This window comes from Alligator mississippiensis, chromosome 11 (assembly GCF_030867095.1).
Source record: "Alligator mississippiensis isolate rAllMis1 chromosome 11, rAllMis1, whole genome shotgun sequence".
Classification (NCBI taxonomy): Eukaryota; Metazoa; Chordata; order Crocodylia; family Alligatoridae; genus Alligator; species Alligator mississippiensis.
The window spans coordinates 31,864,481-31,883,976 of NC_081834.1; the positions used below are offsets into that span (position 1 = coordinate 31,864,481).

The window sequence follows — 19,496 nt, forward strand, 5'->3', positions numbered from 1 at the left end:
GGACAAACATGATCAACTAGAAAGGCTGTGTGGAATGCATCTAAAGCCAAACCAGCTATTCAATTTAGAGCTTTCTGAAGGTGACACTATGGTGAAGTAAGATTCACAGGAATCCTTAATTTAGCCTGTAGAATTTGTAGAACGTAAGAGTAGCCACAAGCTATGAAGCACAAGTGGGCAGAAGCCAGTTTTCTGTTCCTAAAACCTAACAGGAAGTCTGATAAAGACAGCTGGAATGTGCACCTACAAAAGTGGATTTTACTGCAGCTCTAATAGGTCTCCAAAAATGAACCATGATAGGAGTAACACCTACCAAACTCTGTGCTCACAGATTTATGCAAAAACTGATACATTCAGCTACTTGCAGTTGCATGCAAGATTACTGGACAAATTCTAAGCCTGAACCTTGAAAAGCTTTGCAGTACTATGGATCACAAAACATTTTATTTTTACATAACGTTTAGAGGTACAAACCATTTTTCTGTTGAGCTTTGTCATAATATCCCGTGCAAGTGTAAAGAATGCCTGAAACCAAATAAAAGGTTACATTAACTATAAGGTGTCACTCCTCATAAAACACTTCAAGTACCAATTAACTAGAAAATAACGCATTTAAAATTAGAAGTATTTTGTCTTATTGTAATATGAATATTTAGTAACCAAAAAACATTTAAATCAGCATTCTCCCATCCTTCTGCTGGCATTGGGCAGACTTCATCTCATCTATCTGTACAAGACATTCAGAAGTAGCCTGTAAACTTAATTTTAGGAGAGAGAGCACTATTTTGTTGCAGCACAACCCAGAGGCTTGTTACACTAGACCACAGTCAAAGATATGGCTCGTGGACCATACCCAGCCTGTGGAGTCCCAACATCTGGCCTCCAGTGCTGATGAGTATTGCATGGGGTCACTGTTCCAAAGCTCTTGCAACTGAGGTGGCTAGACACTGTTACTATGCAGCTATTAGTTATTAGTAACAGACTAATTCTTCACTGTGACTAAGAGTCAGTCTTCACTGTTAAGTCACTGTTAACACCTGCTTAAAGTGTCCCACATTACCAGAAGACATGTGATGTGTTATGCTGGATCCTACAACAATTAAATTGGAATAAAATTGGCAGCACAGGAAGGGAGAGGAGTATAGGTGTAAGTACAAAGGTATGCATCAGGTCAAGCCCAGGACTCAAATATTATACAACACGATTACTTTGCAACAGTAATTTTGAAGTTAGAGACTCATAAATAGGATGCCAATATCTCTTACCTCTTCCACATTTATGCTGGATTTTGCACTTGTCTCCAAAAATTTGATTCCATAATCAATTGCTAACTGGAAGACATACGTGAAAAGGTTTTCAATATTTGTAAGTAAAAACTGCAACATGACTAAGTATCTTAGGTAAATTAATGGAGCAGTGGCAGTCACTCCATTAACATGACAGCCAAGGTCTTGGGCTTTAGACACCAAACCAAAAAATTTGACAAGAAAGCACATATATGTACCCCCACAGAAGGTAAACGTTCCTGAATAGCTGTGTAACATTTAATGAAAAACAACCCATAGCATGGCACAGAAATTCAAACAGCTGCTACTTAAAAACCAACCATATAAACATTAATTCAGTATTACTCAGACAGTGAAGTAGCAAGTTACACAGCGCTCTTGAATTGAGATCCTGCAGTTCCTACAGTCATGAATACTACAAAACACATGTGCTATCTTTTACTATCACTGTAACCAATGTACCATAGTTCTATTTTCAACTGGAGCATGTGTCACAATTTAGCTCGTTAGGCCAAAGATTGAGCCTAAGCCCATGGTAATATCCTTCAGCCCCTGAGTAGGTCAGAAGGTGAACCTTGTCTGACCTACTGCCTGCAGAACACCTAAAGGACTCTGATGAGAGTGCCCAGTGCAAAAGAAGTACCGTGTGCAGAGCCCAAGAGAACTGTGAGCACCTTTATTACATAAGGGTATGTTTGGACAGGGCTCGGCATGAGTGGGTCTGTCTGCTGCGAGAGTGACACTGGGCAAGGGCAAGCAGGAGCGTGGGCCTGTTAGTGTGTATTTGGAGACAGAGAGACAGACAAAGTGGAAGTAGTCTTGTGGTGTGTTGGTGCATTGGTGTGGGTGATCATTGTGTGGTGTTGCACATTAGCCTGCACTGTGACCACGGAGGTTCAGCGGGCAGAGCATACCCTCAACAGTGAGGCCGCTGTAGAATTGGCTATCACCCCCAGCGAACGGTGACTCCTAAGGCTCCATTTACTCCCACCACTGTTCATCTCCTGTGAGAGTGGCCAAGACTGGTTACCACGATATGCATTGCACTTAAGCAGCAGCCCTCATCCGCCATTCTCTCCCTCCTCCCTTTTCTAAAAGCTGAAGGTAAGCCGCAAACATATAGTTCTGGGCGTGATCCAACATGTGTTGCTATCTAAGGCAGCAGATATCCTGTGCTTAATAAAAAGTTTTACTCTTGGTGTAATAAAGGTTATCAGGTTTTCCAGTAAAGGTTAATACTTGTTGAAGTTGTTATTTGCATTGCCTGTGCTTAATTGTTACTTGTCTGTTTTAATTAAAAAAAAACAACAAAACTGTTGGATTCGTGAGCTTTAATTCTGTGTGGGATCTCCTTAGTTAGTCAAAGTATAAATCAATTGCCAGGTTGTCAGAGCAGCACAGATACACTCAGGCAGCTTGTTAACCAGGTGGGTGCAAAAAAACCCCACCTCATTTGGAACTGGACTAGGAGATAGCCATTAATTGGGCAGTGCTAACTAGGCACCAATAAAGTCCAGGTCCAACAAGCCTGGAGTAGAGTAGATTTAGTTTGCCAAAGAACTACATGTGGTTCCCAAGTCTGACAACTGAGTATCACTGCCTTAACACTATTCACCCAAAGCAGAACCCCTAAGTAGATCAAGGCAAAGTAGAACAGCATACAGCATTTACAGGCAATTATACATTATCTGACCAACTATTCCCCCTGCCAATATCACTGACAGTCAACCATAACACTTCAATTGCATTCACAGTGTTTTAATATATGCAACTAAAATCTTACCATTAAGGAACAGCCAAGGTAATTACTTCAACCTTAGTGAGGCCAATTAAAACCAAGACTCCCTATTACAAGGACAGGAATAATTCAGAGTATGCTCCAATAATACATTTAGGAGGATGACTTAATTCTTCCACCCACAGGTGTTAAAACTCGTTCCCAACATTGTTTAGATTATCTTGCTCTAGACAATATTCAGGCTGAAATGATTTCAATGTAAGTACCACAAAAAGCTTGAGATCCTATCATGTTCCAAAATATGGAAGTTTAAAGAATAATATTTTTCAGGTTGCTGGAAAGCAAAGAAACAGAAAGAATTCAGGACCAGTAGTAAGATTTATCTCCAACCCCCACCAAAGCCACAACCAAATTTTACCTTCTCTCCTTTTTCTTTTGAGACTTGTCTCTTCTCATTCATATCACATTTGTTACCCAGGATCATTCTTTCTACATCTGAAGATGCATGCTGAAGGAAAAAATAAGCTCTTGTAAACATAGCACAATTGCTAAAAACCCACATAAATGCTTTACTTGTCAGAAACGACCATATTTACTCAAATCTGAGATGAAATGCCATGTCTCCTCTCCCTCCCCCGCCCCTTAGCAGGGGTGTGGAGGGGCACACAGCAGGAAAACCCCCATCCTGGATTTAAGTGCAAGCCTCCCCTGCACTTCCTCTTCTGCTATAACCCCTCCAGCCCTGGCCCTGCCTGGCTAGAAGCTGCCACTACTTCTCCCAGGCTGGGCCAAGACCACACTGTGGGCTGGGGCTGTGCCGCTACTGGCTGCTCTAGAGATGGAAGAACAGAACTGCAACAGAAGACAAGACAAGAGGGGGTGAGCAGAAGGGGGGGGGGGGCAGGCACAGGTGAAGGCAAAACAAAGAGCAGGGATCTGGCCCCTCACCCACTCCTGTTGCTTTCCCTGCCACAGCAAGGTGGGGAAGGGGGCAATTAATTTAATAAGTTTAGATTTTATATAGAAAATAATAATTATTGTGGAGTAGTTTTAAGTCATCTTGGATTTGGATAAATATGGTATTCTATATATTACTGTTTCATTTTAAGTAAATGTTCTAATCTAAATGTCATTACTAGGAAAAGAAAAGTTTCTGAAAAAAAGATTCATCCAAGACTCTTTAAGTGCTTAGGGCACCAACATTTGTAAGACATGCAAGTTTTCCTAGTTTGATCTGTTTAGCAGCCTCCAGAATGGCCACAGGTTGTCCAGTGAGTCAACAGGTAGAACAAAGATCCAGAGTTGTAAACTTTACTAGTCCTGGGTTGCTAATGACAAGTCTGATGTAATATCAGCAGAAGCTTGACTCTTTATAACCCAAAGCAAAAAGGAACAGCAATGGAAATTAAATTTGAAGCAAACAATTCCAAAATCATTTAAATACCTGCTTTCAAATTAAACTTTCATGTCTAGACTTCTAGTTTACCCTGAGCTGGAAAGGCAGACAAACTAGCTTCTGTAAAGACTACTGTTCTGGTCAGTGCTCAGTTTCAGCTGGCCACACAAGTTGTACTACTTTTAAGAAAGATTGCTTTAAAGCTAATTATCTATAAACTATTGAGAGATCCAATGCCACCCCCAGAACACACCTACCTCTTCAATATTTCTTATCCAGTTTTTAATGTTGTCAAAAGATTTCTCATTTGTGATGTCATACACCAGCATAATTCCCTAAGGAAAAAAGGCAATTAGCAAAGCTAACCTTTATCAGTTTGATTAAATTGCTAAACATCCAATAAGCCACATATACTCTTGTGTGCTTTCTGGAAGTTTCACGTGAACATCTTTCTCAGTTCAAAAGTGTATAGGAATATCTATAGTTATACCACTTCTATTATCACCTAGCGCTTTAACAGAATAAATAACTACATATTAATAAACATGTAACAGATTAAATCAGGGGTGGGCAAAATGCAGCCCACAGGCCAGATGAGGCCCACCAGGCCATTCTATCCACTTGGAGGGCCCCCCAAAAATTTAGAAAATTAATATTTATCTGCCCCTGGCTGCCTGTCATGCAACCCTTGATGGCTTGCCAAAACTCAGTAAGTGGCCCTCTGCCTGAAATAATTGCTTGCCCCTGGATTAAACCATAGTCAATAAGAGTTTATAGGATCAAAGGAAAAGTAGGGCTGGAAGTGACCTCATGAGGTCATCTAGTATTAAAATGTTTTGCTATTAGAACAACAGCCAGCAATCTGTCTTTCTAGAATAAAACTGAATATTGGGCTAAGCAGGCTATTTTTCAAACAAATACTTCAGTGCACACAATGCAATACAGAATAAACAACAGCCCTGTAAGATTTCACTTGTCTGGGACAAATGAGGTTTTACAACAAATGATGCTAAATGTTTCCCAGGCAACTTCTGCTGTTCTGCAAAGATGTTCATGTACATGCTGTTCCACATATATGCACATGCGCATTCACAACAACATAATAGCAGCTCACACCTAATCCTTTTCCAGCCCCTAAAGTCAGCTTGAAAGATTTTTTTTAAACTATCACTATTCCCCCTCTTCCCCAAAGAGCCACCTATATTCCCAAGGCTATGAATTCATTTGGCTACATTTCTGCTATGGATAGGTAGCAAAGTTGAATACAGCAAGAATTAGCTGTGCATTCTAAGTGATAACAAGTAGTTAGAAGTAGTTATCTAATAGACAATTTGAAGTTAACCAAAGCACAACCACCTCAAATTTCCAAATCTTGCCATTGTGATCAATGTAAGTAGCTTTAGCAACCAATACCTGTCTGTAAGGAACTGTTTAGAATCAAAGGGCTGACTACAGGTACAGAAACTTGAAGGTTACACCAATGTAACTTGCATCATTTTTGCATACCAAGGTAAGTTACAGCAGGAAGCAAAGTAGACAGACAACCAGCTTGTCCTGGTGGCAGAGGGCAAGCTGCTATTACAGCAATGGACCACTAGATGGTGGGGGAGCAGGTACAAAATTAAAAGATGCACACAATAGTCCAGGGGCAGGCAATTTCAGCTGGAGGGCAACTTAGAGTTTTGGTAAGCTGTCAAGGGCCCCACAGAATCTTTCAGAAGTTATCATTTTAACAAGTTATAGATAAAAATAGATATACTTAAAAAAAAAAATCAAACATGTAATGTTACAGGGGTGTGTAGGTTGTAGCCATGTTGGTCTAAGGACATAGGCAGACAAGGTTCTTTGGGTGAATCTGATATCTTTTATTAGACCAACTTAAATAGTTGGAAAACAATTATTAAGCAAGCTTTCAGGTTCAAAAAACCCTTTGTCAGGCTAAGGAAGTTTCAGCAGTTGGTGTGTGCTCTTCCTGGGTGGAATGAAAAGTAAAGAAGCCAGAGGCTGGGCTGGTATGCATACAAGACAGGTAGTCAGTGAAAATGTAGACTGAGGAGTCAATGGGTGAGAGAGGCTGGGGGGGGGGGGGGGGGAAGAGGGTGAGAGAAGGGGGATGAGTAGTGGAGAAGTACCCAGGTAGAAGACAGCCAGGAGTAGGAGCTAGAGCCCCACACAATGGGACAGGTCTGGACTACCTGTCTTGTATGCATACCGGACCAGCCTCTGGCTGCAGTAGTCGTTGAAATGGACTAGACTTGGAACACCCCACCCTCCCCAAAGCATGACTTCAGCTGCTTTGCTACAGGGTTAAAAACAACAGTAGAGAGTGGCCTATATCTGCATAGGGCTATATATCATTTGTCTATAATTCTCTCTTTTACACCATTGTAAAATACAAGCTACATTTGTGCAAATGTGTCTGTACCCTAACAGAGGCAGCTTACACATCACATCCTGTTTGGGTTTAGCTGCCAAATTCTCAGCCTGATGAAGGTGGTAAAAGGCAGCAAGCACAGAGATTTAATTAAACCTACTGAATAGCTCCAACTGTAGGTCAAGTCTGAATACAGATACACCCCCTCTTCCACAAACAGCTTCCTCCACCCTCCAATACAATAACTACAGAGACCATGACCTGAACTGCTAATGCCATTACAAAACCCCAGAGTAAAGAATCCAAACAATTAAGTGCACCACAAAATACTGAAATAAAACTGCACAGAAAACTGATTTAGTACTTACTGCATGCAGAAAAGTATTGCAAGTATAAAAGTCAAGACTGTAGGGGGCTTGATTATAGGTCAACCTCATGTATAAAGTAAAGTGCGATTGTTATGGTTAGTTGGAGCTAAAAGAGGTAGCCTTATTCAGAATAGACTACTTTTAATGTTAACAGATTTGTAGGTCACCAATTCTGCTGCAACATGATAACATGAAAATATTGACTGTACATAGGGCACTTACAGAAATGGAGTAGGGGTGCACAGATAGAGATTTTTTGGGCCAATACCAATGGCCAATTTTTAACAAGCCATATCGGATGATACCGATCCAATTGCCAACATGCAGCCCAGCAGCTCGTAGAGCAGCATCCAGCTCGTAAGTCTGTTGTGGGGGAAGAGGGAAAGAAAGGGGGGGTTGCAGACCGAGGCCCCAAGTGAGGGAGGGAGTGGGGCTGGTGTTGGGGCAGAGGACTGAGACACAGCTCGTCCAGGGAGGAGTGGGCTCCTGCCAATACATGCACCCCAAGAAGACATGGGGCTGTGTGCACCCCAGATCTGTGTGGGGCAAGGGTGGGCAGCAGCAGCATTGCAATGGAGGGGGCTATGGCAAATTTTGGGGTGGCTGTAGCCCACCTTGTAGTCCCCCTTCCCAGGGTCACCCCTGCCCAGCTCAAGAACAGCCCTGGCCCAGCCAGGAAGAGCCCCTGGCCTCAGCCCACAGCGGCAGCCTGCCCTCACGCCACACAGATCTGAGGGGCATGTGCCCCCACCCCCTGTGGGGGTGCATGCAGTGGTGGGAGCTGCCCCCCACCCTTCCCGTAACCTGCAGACAAGTCACAGCTCTGTCCCCAGCTGCGCAGCACCTGCCCAAGCCCCACTCCCTCCCTTACTGCAGGAGCCTTGGTCTGCCTCACTCCCATGCCCCTTCCTTCCCCCTACCCCTTTTCTCCCCACCCCACAAACAGACTTGCCAGCTGGATGCCACACTCCAAGCTGCCAGGCTGCGCTCCTGACTGCCTGCATGCTGTGCTGCAGCTGTGTATGAATGCAGCATTTATCAGTGACATTATTGGCCACATCAGCCAAAAGAGCCAATTGCTGATAAGGTCAATCTTCTTTTTAAATCGGTGCCAATATGATATGGATCAATGTATTGGTGCACCTCTAACATGGGAGGTTAAAAAAAAAAAAAAAAGAGAAAAACAAACAAAAGAAACAACAGCCAAACTAAAAACCAAATAACACAGTGCTTTACTGGAAGAGGAAGCATGTTAGTTTGACCTAGCTTGCCCAATACTTATATAGACTGGGCACTTTAGCAGGGCTTTTTGGAGCTTTTATCTAAAACTGACTGAATCAGTTATTAGATAAAAGCTCCAAAAAGCCTCACTGCAGCACCTGATCTATATAGTTGTTGGGCAAGTCAGGTCAAACTAACACAATGCATCTTCTGGGCAAGCACTACACTTAGAGCAGAGGCATGCTGAGCTGAAACTGGGGGGGGGGGGGGGGGGGTGTCCCCCTACATCCATAAACAGCCTATATGCACCCATAGCTTGAAGTTACACCTATTACACCTGCAGAAACTGAACAGAGATGGAACAAAAGGAGCTTAGTTTAAATGTAAGAGCAGGACATCACTTAATAGTAATGAGCTTGAAGAAACTTAGTTCCCTGCTTTATAAGTCATAATGCTCTACCAAAAACAAAGAAACAAATAAATAAAGTTCATTGCATTATAAAGAGGAAAATCCCTTAAACACTCACCATGGCTCCTCGGTAGTATGCCGTTGTAATTGTACGGAACCTTTCCTGACCTGCTGTATCCCTAGAATTTGGGAAGGGGGGGGGGGGGGGGGGGGGGGGGGAGAGAAAGCAGAGGGGAAGAGAACAAAAACAAGAAACAAAATCACTTGTTAGTTTAACTATTTTAAACTACAAATAATTAAAACAAGTTTTAAAAAAAACTTACAAAAAACAACTTTACCCCCCCCCCCTCCCCAAACCATCACCCCTCCCACCCCAAAAGTAAAGAGTATTTTGTACTCCAGGATATTAGGAATAACATAATTTACAAGTTTTACGGAGAAACTTCCGATCTCAAAAAAGTATCGATAACCATTATAACATGAGGAAATGGCATATCATCTCAAACCTATGAGTAAACAGTTACAGTCTCAGTCAATGTGACCTTTTTATGATAGGTACCAAGTAAAGAGATTGTGAACAAGAGCATAGTATTGAACAAAAGCATAGTATGCTTGCAAAAGGAAAGAGAAACTCAACACTCTAAAGCAATTTTCCTGTACAACATACTCTCACTGATTTGGCTAAGAACCATCAACTTTGTATCAGGGACAGCTATACTCTTAAATTGTGCTTCATGATACGCAACTGTGTGAGGACCAGAAGACTATGAATGTCAACTACATGCAGAGAGCACTGAACACTGGAGGTTCAAAAATAACAGGAAAAAAAAAAGTCAGGCACAAGGTTTACTCACTCAGCCATAGTGATTCAGACTTGTAAAAGTTTTTCATTCAAGAGCCTTTCATCACACATCAACCAAAGCAAATTAAGAACCCTAAGTTTTATACATGAATGTATGCTATTTTGTGGCTTGTGTTTGAGGACTATCAGGTTGAGGCAACCAGACTATTCCCTCTGATAGCAGCAGACAGACACCAACTGACATCAGTCCTTCCACTCCTCAAACCAAAGGAGTATTGGCAAACCCCGCTACCCATTTACAAGTAGTCTGGCTGGGCATCAATTCATTAAAAATAAAAAAAGCCCCCACAAAACATCTCCATGTCAAATCTGACTTAAAAAAAAAAGACAGAAAATTTAATTGCTTAGCCTGATCTGATGCAATTAGTATTTCTCTTGTCTAAAAAGTAATTAAAATATTTTCCCCAACATCTCATTTTACCAGCAGCATTACAGCCAACATGTGTTAAGTATGAAGAGCACAGAACCCTTCTACTCAAAAGACGTTGGCAAATACTTGCAGGTTACCTAGAGAGGTTGTGGAATCTCTGTCCTTGGAGGTTTTTAAGACCCAGCTATACAAAGCCCTGGGATGATCTAGTTGGGGATGGTCCTGCTTTGAGCAGGGGGTCGGACTAGATTATCTCCTAAGGTGCCTTCTAACCTTAATTTTCTATGATTCAGTGAAATAGCTAATGAACCAGCATTTGCCAGACACTGTATAGCCTTGCTATTATTAAAGTCACTCCGCTACATGAATTCAATGTGCTATCCATGTGTTAATTCAAACCAACACCAATTAAAGGACTTAATTCTGTTTACACTATTTTGAAACACTCACCATATCTGTAGCTTGATTTTCTTTCCATCTAGTTCTATTGTTCTGATTTTGAAGTCAATTCCTTGGGAGAGAAAAAGATAGGTTTAGTTTAGCAACAAAGGCAAAGGAAACAGGATCAAGTTTGTTCTGGACATTTCAAAAAAACAAAAACAAAAGATTAAACAAGATTGTGTTAGACAAAAGATTAAACAGGTATTTTGCAACTGTCACTTCAGATCACTATAGAGTGGTGCAAATGCACAAAGATTTGACTGTGCCCAAGTCAGTACCCTGACTGTTTAGACACCATGGAGAATAAACCAGAGGCTGATGCAACAGGAACCATGCTACTATGCTCGAGTATATCAGACAAGGATACAATCCCAAAACACTTTATTTGAATGATATGGCCACTAATCTGGGTGACCAGTTTCCTGAAATTGTGGCCAGCCTCCCTATTGCCTCTCACGTTCAACTGAATAGGTGAGCATAATGTAACCCAAGGTGTTACATAGACTGGTCAGTAGACAAGATTTACTGAAGTAAATCAAGTGCACGTTAAAGCCACTGATAATATAAAGTCACCAAGACAGACATTTTCTATTATTTAACCCATCAACTTAGGAGCAGAAAAATATTTTTTTCAATAATAGATCTACAAACCTGTAAAAGCTAGAGAAAAAAAAATGCTATTCCCTGTCACATCCCAATTTAGTGTAATCAATTAGTTCTGTAAAACAGTAGTTTATAAAAGCTTTTGCATGCTACAGATAAAATTAACAGTAATTTCTTCATAGATTCATAGATGCTAGGGTCGGAAGGGACCTCAATAGATCGAGTCCGACCCCCTGCATAGGCAGGAAAGAGTGCTGGGTCTAGATGACCCCAGCTAGATGCCTATCTAACCTCCTCTTGAAGACCCCCAGGGTAGGGGAGAGCACCACCTCCCTTGGGAGCCCATTCCAGACCTGGGCCACTAACTGTGAAGAAGTTCTTCCTAACGTCTAGTCTAAATCTGCTCTCTGCTAGCTTGTGGCCATTATTTCTTGTAACCCCTGGGGGCACCTTGGTGAGTAAAGCCTCACCAATTCCCTTCTGTGCCCCCGTGATGAACTTATAGGCAGCCACAAGGTCGCCTCTCAACCTTCTCTTGCGGAGGCTGAGGAGGTCCAGGTGCCCCAGTCTCTCCTCAAAGGGCTTGGTCTGCAAGCCCCTAATCATATGAGTGGCCCTTCTCTGGACCCTCTCCAGGTTATCCACATCTCTCTTGAAGTGTGGCACCCAAAATTGAACGCAGTATTCCAACTGCGGTCTGACCAGCACCTGATAGAGGGGAAGTATCACCCCCTTGGATCTGTTCATCATGCATTGTCATGCACTGCCATTTCATGGCATTTTCAGTGCCATAGAAAAGCATAAGTTTGAAAATGTAAGCAAAGATCAATAATTCTGAGTTAGGCAGACTAATAACTGTTGCACGCCCAATGCTAGGGTGCCCAAATTGCTAGTTGGTTCAGAAATTCTTGCTTATTAGAGTAATTCACAATGGATTTTACTCACTTGAGGTAGCTGCCTGTAGTTGGCACTATTACAACATCTGGACACTAGGGTTTACACTGAGCAAACACTAGCCTAAAGATTAAGATAGCTAGGAAGCAGACCCAATAACCAGTAAATTTGGGGGGGGGGGGGGGGGGGTCAGGGGGAGAAGGCAACATACTCTACCGCACAGTGAAGTGACTTACATCAGTGTAAAGTTGTGTACCATGTCTCTGCTCCACTTACCAGAGAAGTAAGTCAATTTACTTACTAGCAAACATGTCACGTGTTCACATCTGATGCTCAAGGATGTCTACCTTAAAACCTCACAGCAGTGGTTCTCAGCCTTACCAGACTCAAGAGATCCCTGGATAGACTTAAAACAATTCTTGGAAAAACACCAGCTCTTTAGGTTCTTGTTGGGGGTTTTTTGCCTACAGAAAAATTGCCATTTTTCTGTTGCGAACACTAAAAGACCACAACTATGGGTTTCTATTTGAAATCTCTGGGTTTATCTTGTAAATCACATTTATAAACCATCTTAATAACACTGTGTGGCATCCCACAGCACCCTTGAAAAGATCTCAAGGCACCCCACAGTGCCATGGCATCCTGGTTAAGAATCACTGCCTTGGGTTGATCCAGTTGCTCACAAAAGAGATAAAGTACCCACCCACCAGGTCATGCCCCTTTAAGCCTTATGATAGCCCACATCCCTCTTCCACCTTAAAATAGTTCATTTGGCTATGGTCAGTTTAAATAAGTCTTTTCCTCTCTCTTATACTGAACAGTTGCCATTTTTCCTCCATTAGCCATAACTGGAAACTATCTGGTCTCTACTGTCAAGTGTTTAAACACAGATAAAAAACCCAAACAAAACAGGAAGCAAAGGAAATAATTGTTTTGGATTGTTATTTGGTAACAGCCTTAAAACGACACATCATTATAGAAACTTGCAATTACTTCAACTTTACCCTAACTTGGGAAGCTGGGAATTTTTATTGAATCAAAATATATTCAGCTGTAAACATTAGAGTGTGATAAATGAGTACATGTAGCATAGACAATATTTGTTGGCGAGAACACATGTTGTCACTACAACAATCACATGAGTATTTTAATACTACCTAAACTTTTGCCAATTACTTTAAAATGTTATGACTTTAGCTCCAAATCACTCAACCCCAAATCATAAGTGCCTGTTCATGCACTTCTTTTCTGCTAGTTCAGGAACTTGAGGGCCCAAGGAGTCCCAATACTTGCAGGTTTGCCAAATATCCAAAATGGGGGGGGGGCGGGGAGGGGGCAGGGCGAAGTGAGGAGGAAGACCAAACAAAACAAAAAACACACAACTACCAATAATCCTATTCCCTATATTTCCTCTTAATATTCTATGTATGCTCAATGTAAAGTGTCTATCATTGTTTAAGGTCATATAACCAGACTGTCCAGTTTACTAGTAAAGCATTTATAACAAGAAAAGGATATGATTTTTTTTTTTGTAGACTAAATGTAGACATTGGATTTATGACACATTATAAGCTGCCTGACATCCGACTCCCCAGGTACCTCTCCGCTATTTAACTACTACATTCATTCTGCCCCCCCCCCCCCCCGCACCCAGTCCATCTCACCCACTGACACCTCAATTCACATCTTTACCGACTGCCCATCTTGCATGCATACCAGCTCAGCCTCTGGCTTCTTTACTATTCATTGAATCCAGGAAGAGCACACACCAACTAAAGAGACTCTCTCAGCCTAACGAAGGGTTTTTAAACCCTAAAGCTTGCTTAACATTTTTTTCCAACTATTTAAGTTGGTCTAATAAAAGATATCAGATTCACACAAAGAACCCTGTCTTAGACCAACACAGCTACAACCTATACCCCTTAAAAGCAAACACACATGCATGGAAATATCAATAAAAAGCAACAAAAAGGAAACTCGTCTTTCAAAGTATAATACTTCAGATGCTGGAATTTAAGCTTATAAAAGCACAATGCAAGAGCTACTCCTAAAAATCTGTATTATAAGAACTGCAATTTGAGTCAGAGAGTTTAAAGTTCCCTCAGCTCTCAGCCTTCACGTTCATTAGAATAAGCATATCAAGTGAAAAGCGTTCTGAGACTCATGTGGTTTGAAGATGGTTGCATCATAACCCAATGAAATTAAGACTGAACTGCAACATGTCAGCATAAGCTCCAAATAAGAAGGTCCCTCCTGGGAAGGTCCCCGGAGGAAATCAGTTGGTTGCATAGCCTGTTCATATACATAACGATATGTGCATGACTCCACGCTTTGAGTACATGCTGGCTGCGTTTATTGTTAGGCTTTCCCCAGGCACCACAAAAAGGTACAACCACCATAGTTTGGCTTGTTCAAAAATCATTGATTCTTCACGCAAAATTGTTCTGTGCAAGCTGACACAAACTGTTGAAAAAGCAGCCACATATAAGTTTATGTTCATTCAAAGTAAAGGAGTGGAAGAGCCAAGTCAGGAAGCACTACTGGGGATAAACCTGTTTCCGTTAAGTACAAGATTATAATAAAGTAAGTGGTTGCAGCCTTGTAGAAGCTAAACAGGACTAGTCCCGAAGTTTTGTTTCTTCACTTCAGTAACAGGAAGCGGTGAGCAGCACCCATTTGTAGTACAAGTCAAATGACATACGCTACCACTTCCTGCTGAATTTTACTGCATGGCTAGGCATGTGCAATGCTTTGGTTACCAAGTTAACTCAAAGTACTGCATATGAAATGGCAATTCTACAGCATTTAATTGGTTGATACTGGGCTATGAGCCATTTCCCTTTCACTCACACAGAGGTTTTTAGGTCCTTGGCAAACATTAAAACAACAGGACCTGAGGAATTTTATGCCCCATTCCAAACACCCTGGCCTCTCCCATGCCACATACGCACAGTGGGAAGTGCAATGTTTGGGATGGGGTATAAAATTCCTCAGATCCCAACTGCATGACTTGAGGCCAGGACTCTACCTGGCTGAGGTTGGTTTTGTTCCAGATGCAAGGGCAGCCTGATCCTGATGCTCAATTGAGTGTCAGAATAGACAAAGGGGACCTTGGTCTGAAAGTTACATACTAATGCTGCATGTGGACATCCAAAAGCTGGAGATGGGGGATCTGGGGTCAGGGAGGGTCTACCCAGTCCTGCTTCCTTGTGTCTTTGGCTTTTCAACACCCATGTGCAGTCCAGCTACATGTGCTGTTTTTAGACTTGGGGCTGCCCCAAGCCGATGCAACTTTAAGTTGAGCGTGGGGATTGCCAAAGGCCAGCCACAGATCAGACATGCTGCACAATCCAATTTAAAGAGGTGCCATACCAATATTTATAAAACATTTTTTTGCCTCCTCAGTCCATGGCTAACAAACCTTTAGGGGCATGCAGCTCCCAAGTAATTAACCCCCCAGAAGTTCCAGAACAAAAACAAACAAACCACTCCAAGCTATAAACTAGCCTCAAGAAAATTCTGTAGTGCAGTGGGCTGGGGTTAGAGAACCATGTCTGAGCACTTGCACTAACCTAGAGTGGGGGTGCTCAACCTCCAGCCTATGGGCCAAATGCACCCCAGAGCCATCTCATCTGGCCTGCAGAGCATGCATGATCTGGAAATTTGGTGTCAAGGAAGCAGTGACCATGTACAGCCACCCCCCCCCCCGAACCCCCTCCTCCCCCCGACTCCACCCCCGCACCCACCTCCCAAGCCCTGTGCAGCTGGTTGGGGCCAGGAGAAGATCCTTTCTCTTGTGGGACACCCCTTCCTTGCAGCCAGATGGTGTCCACTGTGCCTACCTGGGCACTGAAATCAAGAACACTGGCTGGATCCAGCCCACCAGGCCAAAAGATCCCTGACCTAAAGCATCAGAGAATTTTGACCCCAAAGCTGCTCTGTCCACCTTAGTATCTTGAACATTTCTGCTCTGCTCTCATCTGCCTGCATTTGGGGTATGTTACATTGTTCTTTTTATGAACACGCTCCCTTTCCTCTAAATCAGTGGAGAATGTTCAGAGGAGAATTGTGAAAGAAACGTAGAGAAGGACTGGCTGCACTAAACAGATCTTGACTTGGCCCTCAATTGAAGTGGATGGTCCCGGCTAAAAAGCAGTTCTGGCTTTAAATCTATAGCCAAGGTTTGCAGGATCTAGGTTAAAAAATACAAGCAAATATGTACTGGAAGGTTGGGTGTGGGAAAAGTATGGTGTCTGGGCACACATGTGCATAATAACCCAAGCTATGAATTAATACCCAGCCTTTTTTTTTAGGACACCCTCTACTGAAATTGAAAGTCTATTTCTCAACTAGGATTATATGCGAGGCATTGACTGTGGAGATCAGTGCCACAGTTTTTGGGTTCTGGTACAGAAATAAGAATGTCAGAAAGAGAACCGGTCCCATAAACAAACCCTATTCTATTTTAAATAGAAAATGGGGTTACCTTGGGTCTAACAGAGTACTGTTGAAATGTTTTAGCCAGCTGAACATTAGGCACCAAGCATCAAATTCAAATTAGCCAGTACAGGAGACAAATGGATAGCACATGTGGGGATATAGGCAAGGAGAGACTGAAGACAATGCCAGTAGCACAATGGACAAGAGCAGCTCTTGGGAGGTAGAGTAATCAGACCCAGTGCTCATGCAGCTGACTTGCAAAGAAAGACACTCCTGGTGAGGCATCTTATCTTGATTTTTTCATTATGCAAGGAACAGAAACTTTGGGAGGAGGTTGCCAGTGTCTCCTCCCCCACCCCGCCCAAAGGTCTTACCTATTCAGATTTCCTTGAAGTCCACCAGCAAACTTCAGCAGTATCAGAGTAATACAAGCCCTCAAGAAGATTAAAAAGTGAATCAATGCAGATGGTTTAAACCTGGTCTTCATTTCTAATAGGAAGTTATCTAGTGGTTCACTCTAATTTTGTGCACTTCAACATTACCATTCACAGCAGCTGGGACATGCCCATGAGAAAGCCACATGATCCAAAGTCAATTTAGTCTGCATTTGACCCAAGTTGATTTAATCCTTGTTTCCTATTTCATCAAGTCTACTAAATGTGGAAACTCTCTCGTCACATGCTTGTTTTACAGAGCAGTCGTTATGGGAAGTCAGAATAGGCAGGAAATTAAACCATCTATGATGCAAGGAAACTTCACCCCCCTGTCACAGTATCTGCTGATCTCCATGTTCTACATGCTGAAATACTTCACAATTACAAGAGCAGGACATGTGCAAAGTAAAACTTTTAATTCTAACTCAGATTTTAAAGACAGAGTAGGGGTTGTCAACCAGGGGTATGAGAAGGCCTTAGGGAGCATGTATGGGCAGGTGGGGACAGAGTGCCGCCATGTACCATCCTGCACTGCCATGCAAGTGCCGCCCGCCCCGCCAGATGTGGGGGAACCTCGCACATGGCAGCTGCTGCCACTCCGCATTCAGCCACACACAATACCCTACCCCTGCGTCTAGCCGCCAGGGGTACACTGATCCAAAAAGGGTTGAAAGCCACTGAATTAGAGAACTAAACTACTACTTCACAAGTTGAGGCAGCAAAAGAAAGCAGCCATGGCTTAAGTGCTGAGCAGGTGCAGAAAAGCAACAAGAAACCAGTTTCTGGTTGGAAAATAGTCTTATGGCACAATTACTACAAGGTGCATTATATTCTTGCCATGTTAGCATCCCAAGCAAAGGGTCAAATACTCTCAACTATTTCCAGAGCAGCAACAGTTAAGAACCGCCCTATCAGAGAGAATTACAACAGCAGTTTACCTTGGCAGGGGGTGCGCAGATGGACTTTGAAAATATCTAGAACAGGGGACGTTGGATCATAGGAAAAACAGAACTGGAAGGACGTCATCAAATCACCTAATCCAGCGTCCTACTCATACAAGTATAGCATTTCCATTTGCTTTTGAGCAGGGATTTCAACTGTCAAGATACAGAGCCACTGCTTGGGTAGGGAGAATCAAGTGAAATAGCTACACAAATCCAACCATTAGACTGCTATCTCTGTGTAGAGTCCAAGTCAGCAAATAGGATTCAGTAAGTGTGACTGCCATCATGCAATAGGTGTATTATGCTACCTGCCAAATGGGAAACCTCATTTTTAGTCATGATGCTCATTGATATTTATACATTGATCTTCACTGTGCAGGGAACATTCTTTTTAAATAGTGCACTAGGATACTGTTCTCATTGGTTGCCCATGCATGATCATCTACCCATCCAGCACAGAGCTCCCTAACTTAAAACAGTCACACCATTTAATAAGATGCTTGACGATAATTTCTTTTTCTTGCTGTTCAGACTCATACATGTGTTTTTTTTGGGTGGGGTTTCTTTGTTTTGTTTAGGGGGATTAGTACAAAGCATCAATGGCACAAAAAAAGAAAAGAACAACCTCCAAACAACCAAAAAACAAACAAAGGAGTCCCCCCCCACCCCTCCCCAGTATGAAGAACACTGGTACTTCTTACCACAGAAGACGGGTTACAGTAGAAAGGAGATCCTTACAAAAGACAGATCACTGCTCTGGCTGGAGTCAGCCTCCAAATGGAATTTGCCTTTCCTTCAGTGCCAGTCCCTTGCATAGCCCTATACAATTTTTTTTATTTTTAAGGCAGGGATAGAAAAGAAGAAAAAGTTTGCCACCTCTAACCTGCAAGGTTGGATTCTGTATGTTACCTAGGTTAGCAAGTTTGCAATTGACTGATAGAAACAGGAAATTTAAACTAGTAGAGCCACACACTGCTGTTGAAACTGGAGGCCCATATGCCCTCACTCATTCATCTCAACCATTCAGATCCTTGCCAAAGGGTGCATCTTACCATACAGGACACAAACCAAAGTTTTGATGGATCCTTAGATTTATCTGCATTGTAGCTTCACTCAATAGTAAAACATTTATTAGTCAAATACTCATGTTCAAATTGAATGCAGTCAACACAAGTTTGCAGCAATACCTGATAAAGAACCACTCAGAAGTAATACTTCCTCTACCCTATATTAAGATGGCATGCTCTAAAAACATAAATAACTCTTTAGGAGCAACATAGTACCAGGGACTCAATAAGCTGCGCTTAACAGGCACAGAATATATTTGCAATATTTGAACAAATTAAGTTAGCATATTTGTATTTTTAAAAGCTTATGTTTTTTCCTGCGTATTTACAAGAGCCAAGCAGCGATGGGAAACAGAAATCCCACACAGCTTTTTTTTTTTCCCCTTAAAATAATGACCTTATTCCCTAGTCTGCTGAGAAGTGGCAAGTGGAATGCAAGGAAGAGATAGTGGCATACCAATGACAAACCTAGCCGTCAGCATTTCTGCACAATTGCTTTAAACATGGCCCCTTCCCTCCACCCTCTCCTGTACAGACAGGATACTATTATAGCATTCCTGAGGCAGAGAACTATTTGCTCACTAGCAGTTCTGCTTTGAGAACAGCAAATGACTAGATATGCAGTTATATATCAATGCATTACAACTGG

The 19,496-nt window shown here is 42.3% G+C and overlaps 1 protein-coding gene across 1 annotated transcript in view; it reads right to left on the reverse strand.

The window, feature by feature from the left end:
* The window catches only part of RAB8B (RAB8B, member RAS oncogene family), a 40,323-nt gene that overhangs the window by 5,499 nt on the left and 15,328 nt on the right, over nucleotides 1-19,496 (reverse strand). Inside the window, exons 2-7 of the mRNA XM_014597363.3 lie at nucleotides 10,475-10,535; nucleotides 8,911-8,971; nucleotides 4,678-4,755; nucleotides 3,443-3,532; nucleotides 1,266-1,331; nucleotides 475-525 (exon numbers count right to left, since the gene is read on the reverse strand). Coding sequence (XP_014452849.1) covers nucleotides 475-525; nucleotides 1,266-1,331; nucleotides 3,443-3,532; nucleotides 4,678-4,755; nucleotides 8,911-8,971; nucleotides 10,475-10,535 — 407 coding nt within the window. The remainder of the gene's footprint in view (nucleotides 1-474; nucleotides 526-1,265; nucleotides 1,332-3,442; nucleotides 3,533-4,677; nucleotides 4,756-8,910; nucleotides 8,972-10,474; nucleotides 10,536-19,496) is intronic.